This window comes from Ursus maritimus, unplaced genomic scaffold, assembly GCF_017311325.1.
Source record: "Ursus maritimus isolate PB19 unplaced genomic scaffold, ASM1731132v1 scaffold_16, whole genome shotgun sequence".
NCBI lineage: Eukaryota > Metazoa > Chordata > Mammalia > Carnivora > Ursidae > Ursus > Ursus maritimus.
Window position 1 is genome coordinate 62,437,443 of NW_024424008.1, and position 7,998 is coordinate 62,445,440.

General features: G+C 45.0%; 1 protein-coding gene across 1 annotated transcript; it reads left to right on the forward strand.

Annotated features, from left to right (window-relative positions):
- The first annotated feature begins 248 nt into the window (after positions 1–248).
- On the forward strand, positions 249–7,793 carry LOC103662454 (stromelysin-1-like). Its single transcript, XM_008690146.2, has 10 exons — positions 249–353; positions 958–1,202; positions 1,294–1,442; positions 1,561–1,686; positions 3,218–3,382; positions 3,567–3,711; positions 4,671–4,804; positions 5,187–5,346; positions 5,980–6,083; positions 7,693–7,793. The coding sequence occupies exons 1-10, from the start codon at positions 249–251 to the stop codon at positions 7,791–7,793; spliced, it is 1,434 nt and encodes a 477-aa protein (XP_008688368.2).
- Positions 7,794–7,998: the final 205 nt, after the last annotated feature.

The following is a 7,998-nucleotide window of genomic DNA, read 5'->3' on the forward strand; positions in this document are numbered from 1 at the left end:
CTTTTCCTCTGTACCAACACAGAAACCATTTCTGGGAAATCAATCATTCTTTCCTCACCCAAGTTTAAAAGGGGAAGTCTTTACATTCAATGTTTATGAGTATTCTTGATGTTCAGATTAAAAGAAAACACATGCGTGAATCATGCTTCACATAAAAGCAGCATCGCCCTAAAAGGACAGCCACTGGAGGGGGGACACAGAAGCCAACAGGCAAAGAAGGGTGTTTTCCTGAGATAAGGACCGTGAGAATGGAGCATCTCGCCGTCCTCGTGCTGTTATGTCTGCCAGTCTGCTCCGCGTATCCACTGAACGGAGCAGCGAGGAAGGAGGGCTCGACCACGGATTTTGTCCAGGTACGTCATGGTGGCGGCCACTGCAGCCACGTGCCCTCCCAGCGGCAGGAACAAATGTGCCTGCTTGGTCTTGCAACACAAACAAGGCTTTGATTGGTAGTTACTGTGCTGGAATAAGTTAGCACTGGAAACACTAAAGTACTAGAGATGGGTTGTCCGTACCTTTGAACAGAGAAGGGAAGCAAGGGGCAGGAAGGGCTTAGAATTCCTCAGGCTTGTATAACAAAATACTAGCAGCTGCTCTGGGGCCAAATGAGATGAGCAAATGAGAACTGCATGAAACTTCTCTGGCTTTAGAATTTCTTTGGTTGAAATAAGAGGAACATGCTCTTTTTGATTTTTCAAATAATTTCAGGTAATGTTCATATCGTTACTTGCCAGGTTTAGGCAAAAGAATTGATCCCGCTTCAGTCTTGAACCAGGTCTATATTAACAGTATAAATTTCTGCCCCCTTTCTGCCTTTAAAAACCATTCCTTTTCTATAGTTGGACAGAACTCCTTTACACATCCTAGATGCGTTGCTGACTAACTCATGAACTATTTCATGGCAATTTGACCTTTTAAATCATTCAGTTGAATTTTTGTTCTTTAATATCCCATTAGCAATACCTGGAACGCTACTACAACCTTGCAAAAGATACCAAAGCATTTGTGAGAAGAAGGGACGGTGGTCCTGTTGTTGACAAACTCCGAGAAATGCAGAAGTTCCTCGGGCTGGAGGTGACGGGGAAGCTGGACTCGGACACTCTGGACATGATGCACAAGCCCAGGTGTGGGGTCCCCGACGTCGGCGACTTCGCCACCTTCCCCGGCATGCCCAAGTGGAGGAAGACACACCTCACTTACAGGTGATGGCTCCAGACAGGTTTTCACGTAATATCGAGATTTTGTAAATGACTGTCACAGGAGAAAATAACATCTTCAATGTTTCTCATCAAGGGTTATGAATTATACGCTGGATTTGCCAAGAGATGCTGTTGATTCTGCCATTGAGAAAGCTCTGAGCCTCTGGGAGGAGGTGACTCCACTGACTTTCTCCAGGACTGACGAAGGAGAGGCTGACATAAAGATCTTATTTGCAGTTAGAGGTAAAAAAACAAAAACATGAAATGCATCCATTTATCCAGTTGCTGTTGTGGGGTGGGGGGGATATTCCAAATAGATCTTAATAATCTATCTTTCCAATAAAAACATTTTCTCTGTTAGATCATGGAGACTTTATCCCCTTTGATGGACCTGGAAAAGTTCTGGGTCATGCCTACCCGCCCGGGCCCGGCATTTACGGAGACGCGCACTTTGACGATGACGAGCAATGGACGAGGGATACTTCCGGTTAGTTCCACGTCTCTCGGAAGGATGTGGGTGGGTGATTTCTTTAGATTTAGGAAATTCTTAATAGCTAAGAATCTTCAAGAAGTGGGTGTTCCACATTTTCCAAATGGCACAAGAATTAGTACAAAGTATTTCTGTTTTAACCATTTTTCAGATGTCTAAAAAGTTTATTCTCTGTCTTGGTAAGCACAATATGGGAACACCGTTAAGTAGTTCTTCGATGACTACGGTTCTGGTGTGAGTTGAGGACCATCATTAGGAATATCCTCTCATTATAATGAATTACACATACCCAAGGGCCAGTGCACCGCATGGATTCTGCCTTAATCCGGGCCCTTGATGTTGCTTGCATGCAATTGGGGGAAATTTCTTCCTTACTCTTCCAAACAGAGATGAGAGTTAAATTTCGGAAACGGAGGTCCCTGTTTAGGTTTTGCTGGTAAATCAGCATTTTACTGTCTCTAGGTTAACAAGAGTTTCTATAGTCTTGTTCTGAAGGGAAGGACTAGCCCCCAAATACAGTGTCAGATTTTTTAAGTAGAAGAATATTTCTCAATTCATAACTGTATGCCTTGAGGATTGGCTTCCAAAGATTTCAAAAAATAGACTAAAACAAATAGTACTACTTCTGAAATTCATTGGGATTTATAATCGAAATGCAAACAGAATCTCTGTAGGGAGGAGGAATGTGACGTTTGTGCTGGATAAATTTCTTTGGTTCGACTGATTTAACAACTTCTTCCTGCAAAGTCTCTAATGAGGACTTTACTAGGATCACAAAATTACACGAATAAAGCTTACAAAAGTAAATGTAGCATGTCAGACATAATTCCACGATGACTTCTGATTTTTTTTTAATAATATGAAGGAAAAAAATACAAATACAGGTAGTGTTTGTGTGGCCCAAATCTCTTTTGTGACAAATGATAGGCGTGATTGGGCATGCTATCTTTTAGACCAATCTCACAAACCCTGTAACAATTATCCTTACTAATATTTCCGGACCCAATATGTGTTTAATGATAATCTTGAGGTGGAAAAATTATGCCGGCAAGAGTCCAATGGAAAAGAATGGGAGAATGCTTGTTTAAGGATTTCAGAATTGAGATGAATAAATTGTGATTCATTGAACTGAGACCATAACTGGCAAGCGGTAATACGTTGAGACCGTGTTTATCTTTTCCTTGGCAAATGGAGAGAAATATTTATGGATGTGGTAAACAAGGGGTTTGGTTCCATTCCGGAGCACAAGACAGAGGAGCTGGTTCTCGGGAAGTCAATAGGATCCTAAGACGGGAGAGGGGGTAGGCGGACATGGGTGGGTATTTCGTCTCAAGGACTGACTTCAAGAATGAGCCTTGAGAAACACTTGGCTTTCCATTAAGTGTGTGATCAGTCCGCGGGTCAGTTGACCACAGAACGAGGCAGGAAAGCGCCGTGTGCCTCCAGGACGTAAACCAACAGCTGACCTGCGTGATGATGTACGTGCGTTTAAGGAATAAGTCCGTGTTATCTCTGATTTCTTAACTAGGAACCAATTTATTCCTGGTTGCCGCTCATGAACTTGGCCACTCCCTGGGTCTCTTCCACTCGGCCGACCCTCGCGCCCTGATGTACCCGGTCTGCAACGCGCACACAGACCCGGCCCGCCTCCGCCTTTCTCAAGATGACGTGGCTGGCATCCAGTCCCTGTACGGTGAGCGAGGCTGTGGAAAGCAGGCCGGTAGCTGTGCGGGGACGGTGTTCAGGAAAGCTGGACAAGGCCGCGTGAAGCCTTTTGCAGCTCTTCTCAAAGCACCTGACAGTGTTTGGAAAGCATGGACGTGGGCGATGGCATCACAGTTGTCCTTCTGTTTGCCTCCCCCAACCGTTTGCTGCAGGATCTCCCTCTGTCTCCCCGGATGACCCCGCGGTGCCCCCGGAACCTGTGCCTCCAGGACCCGAGACCCCAGCCGCGTGCGACCCCACTTTGTCCTTTGACGCAATCAGCACTCTGAGGGGAGAAATCCTGTTCTTCGAAGACAGGTCAGACCGGAACCTTCCATTTCCCTCTCTGTTCTTTCCATGTACATGCTTAGAAAGGACAACAGAGAAACCTGGTAGAGATTTTTCAATGCTGAGAGCAAAAATGTTTTCTCTGACCTTGCAATCACTGAGATCTCGGGCTTCACCCTCCACATTTTCCTAAAAGCACCAAGCTCGTTTTCGAAGACTTGGTCTGATTCTTCTCCTCTCATTGTTGTTCCTGGTCGCTATAAGCCACGCTTGCTTTCCAAAGGCTCACGTGGAACTTCAGAATTAGAGATTTATCTTTGTTCCCTTTAAAAACGCCATCGGGAGAGCATGACACTTAATCAGTCAGCTGACTCACAGCAGATAAATATGCACACGGTAACACATTCAAGCTGCACACATGGGGAGAAAGTGAAAAGCACGTCTCCCCGCCACACTGGCTCCCGGCATCCACCCACCGTCAAGGACACGTGTAGAGGCTTCCAGAAGCGTTGTGGAAATACTGACACACACGCACGCACACACACACACACGCACACGCACACGCACACACGCACACGCACGCACACACACACGCACGCACACACACGCACACGCGCACACGCACACACACGCGCGCGCACACACGCACACACACGCACGCACACACGCACACACGCACACACACACACACACACCGGTCTCTCTGTTTGAAAACGTAAGCGGTGTTATGGCCCCTACACTGGTTTGCAAGAATGTGGTCACCTTCTCTCCAGAAGGTCCTGCCCCGGAACCCGCTGGTAGGAGGTCGGGTACGGGCCCCCAAGAAAAAGCAAAGACCTTTCCCCACCGGCGACTTCCCTGATTTCTGCCTGCCCTCGAGCCTCACAGACGGCGGATGGGGGAAGATGGATGAGGCACCACGATGAGAAAGGGATACTAACGGTGAACGTCTGTGTCTCCGTTTTCATTTCCTTTTCTGTATGTTTCAGGCATTTTTGGCGCAAATCCCTCAGGACGCTTGAACCTGGATTTTACCTGATCTCTTCGTTTTGGCCGTCCCTTCCTTCAGGCCTGGATGCTGCGTACGAAGACACGAGCAAGGACATTGTTTTCGTTTTTAAAGGTCGTTATGAAATAATAATTTCTCTAACTTGCTGAAATTGCCACTTTCACAGGAAAATTGAATAGGGTTTAATTTTCTCTACTCTGACAAAGTGTGTCTCCTTCGTTACTCTAAGGTAGTGAAGAAATAGCTGGATCTGGTTTTCTTTTATTTATGTTTGACAGATAATAAAAATGCACGTAGGGATATACATTGCTCAGAGTTGTCAATTCCTTCTTTGGATTTGTGTTCATCCATTAGAATCTGCAAATTTTTGTTAAAAACCCACTTTGAGCTGGGGATTAAATCTTTATTACGAAAATCAAAGGTGCTGAGTATTTCCAAAACCCAAAGTCTTAACTGTCATAAAGTCAGTGTGACTCTGAATTATTTTTCTTAACAGGAAATCAGTTCTGGGCCGTCAAAGGAACTGAGGCACAAGCAGGTTATCCAAAAAGCATCCACACCCTGGGTTTTCCCTCAACCGTAAGGAAAATTGACGCAGCCGTTTCTGATAAGGAAAAGAAGAAAACATACTTCTTTGTAGGAGACAAATACTGGCGGTAAGACGGGGCTGGGATGGCTTTGTATGGAGCCTCATTAAGGAAATTATTAGATTTCTTTAAATAAATCTCCCACCCCCTCCGTCTAAGTTGCTCTAACTTCCAACTTTCTGATTATGAAGGAGACAACTTACTCGACTTCTTAGATATAATAAAAGCCTCTCAGAATGGCTCAGCACCGGGTCATAGATGCAGACAGCATAAGACATCAGGAGAGGCCACCTGAGGTCCAGACACCAGCCCATCATAGGAAGCCCAGGTGTGTCAGGCTGTAGAGACCAGGTCTACGGGGCAGGTGTGATAGAGAACCAGAAGTTTTTTAGCCAAGTGATTACTCAGTTCCCATCTCTTATGTACACAGTCCTCATGCATTTGTGGCAGAAAGGCATTTGGGCTCTGTGTGAGGCTTAGAGACTTGACCTCAGACATACGGAGGGAGACCTCTGTGGAACAGCAGGATACTCTGGTCCCTGGAGAAAATGTTGGTCTGTGCTAAGCTTATAGTGCAGGAAAGTGATACAGTCTTGTAGTCATAAACATGTTTCACACTTGTTTCCCCTACGTGAGAACGATCTGGAGGGGTAACATCACACCGTGCTCGACGTTGAGCTGTATTTCTTTCACTTGGTACAGATTTGATGAAAACAGCCAGTCCATGGAGCAAGGCTTCCCCAGACTAATCGTGGATGATTTTCCAGGGGTTGAGCTGAAAGTTGATGCTGTATTTCAGGAATTTGGTAAGGAGGCACTGCTTTCATTGCCCATGGGGACACTTGGGGGCACATTTTAAGGAATCAAAATCATGTGGAGAATCCAATTTTCAAATCATTCCGTCTTATACCCTTTATACTCCAAACCTGTGAACATTTTAACTTTCTAATTTCTGCAATTTGACTTTAAACTTTATTTTTCCTGAATAATTTCCAAGTCCCTGTTTCATACCTGCACATAAAATCAAAGGGTACTTCCTCACACCATATTACTCCGGTCTCTATGTTGGTATAAAAACACAACCAGGTATGAGCCAGGGTTACTAATGGCGGGTTGTTATGCTCCTTTCTCACCCTCTTGCCTGTTCTCTCCCATCCCAAGGGGACTCGCCTGGACTCCTGCAGTCTGCAGCAGCCTCTATGACATAATTGATTTGTAAATAAACAGTAGTCTTCCCATATGCTCGAAACAGACAAAATTTGATTCCTGGTAACTGGTAGATGGGCAGGTGATACTTGTGCTCATTCTGAAGGAATTTGGAAGGGAGATGCCAGGGTTTGACCATCCTAATGCTCATGAGGCGTATGATCTTGTTGCTAAGACGACTTGACTTCAGTGCGTACAGAGCAGGAAATGGACCTCCAGGGCTTTGCACTGTCGGCCTGATTCTCTTGGGTCCGACGGCCTCCCAAGCTGTGCTTTAGGACCCACTGGGGGAAGTGGGCATTTTTAAAAATACCACAGCATTTTATTACTTTGGAGGCAGTATAATCTAATGTTTTAAGAGCACTGGCTTTGAAGTCAGCGGAGATGGAGCTCTCCTTCCATCTTTCATTAGAGATGCTACATTGGGGAAGCTGCAAACTCTCCCTAAGTCTCACCTTTTTTTTTCCTGGAATGATTTCCCTTTATTGTTAAAGGATTTTTTGTTTTGTTTTGTTTTATGATGATGATGATGATGATGATGATGATATGTTAGTCATCACACAGTATATCCTAAGTTTTTGATGTAATGTTCCATGATTCATTGTTTGCGTATAACACCCAGTGCACCATGCAATACATGCCCCCCTTACTACCCATCACCGGGCTCACACATCGCCTCACCCCCCTCCCCTCTGAAGCCCTCAGTTTGTTTCCCAGGGTCCACAGTCTCTCATGGTTCTTCTTCCCCTCTGTTTACCCCCCCCCTTCATTTTTCCCTCCTTCTCCTACTGATCTCCCTGCTATTCCTTATGTTCCACATACGAGTGAAACTGTACGATAATTGTCTTTCTCTGCTTGACTTATTTCAGTCAGCATAATCCCCTCCAGTTCCATCCATGTCGATGCAAATGTTGGGTAATCGTTCTTTCTGATGGCTGAGTAATAGTCCATTGCATATATAGACCACATCTTCTTTACACATTCGTCTGTTGAAGGCCAAATTCTCACCTTTGTCCTCATGAGTGACGTCTCACTTCTTCGGTGGGAGAGATGAGACGAAGCACGTGAGGACGTAGCGCGGTGGCACGTTCGGGAAGCACCCTTCATTAATGCCATCCACTATTAGCTCCCTCTTACTCTGACTTATGCATGTTGCAAAATTGGTTTACTTGAAGAATGTCTCATTCTTGTCCTTGTCTCTATTTACAGGATTTTTCTATTTCTTCAGAGGATCGTTACAGTTTGAGTTTGATCCTGATGCCAGGATGGTGACACGTACACTGAAGAATAACAATTGGTTTTATTGTTAGATGAGAAATGAAGGAGATAGATTCAAATGAATATAATAATTCACTTAATTTATTATTAGTCAAAACGATGAGTTTTTCCCGCCTGTGCAGTGGGCAAAGAAGATGAGCCTTGTAGACACTTCCATGTGTCCTGGAGCGTTTATCTGGATCGTTTCGCTTGCTGTTGGGTCGTGCTGAATAGCAGTGGGAGACATCCGCATGCACT

Coding starts and splice junctions, on each gene's coding strand:
- LOC103662454 (XM_008690146.2), top strand. CDS start 249: ATGGAGCATCTCGCCGTCCTCGTGCTGTTATGTCTGCCAGTCTGCTCC. Junction 1,203..1,293: donor AAGACACACCTCACTTACAG/GTGATGGCTCCA, acceptor TTTCTCATCAAG/GGTTATGAATTATACGCTGG. Junction 1,687..3,217: donor ATGGACGAGGGATACTTCCG/GTTAGTTCCACG, acceptor TTTCTTAACTAG/GAACCAATTTATTCCTGGTT.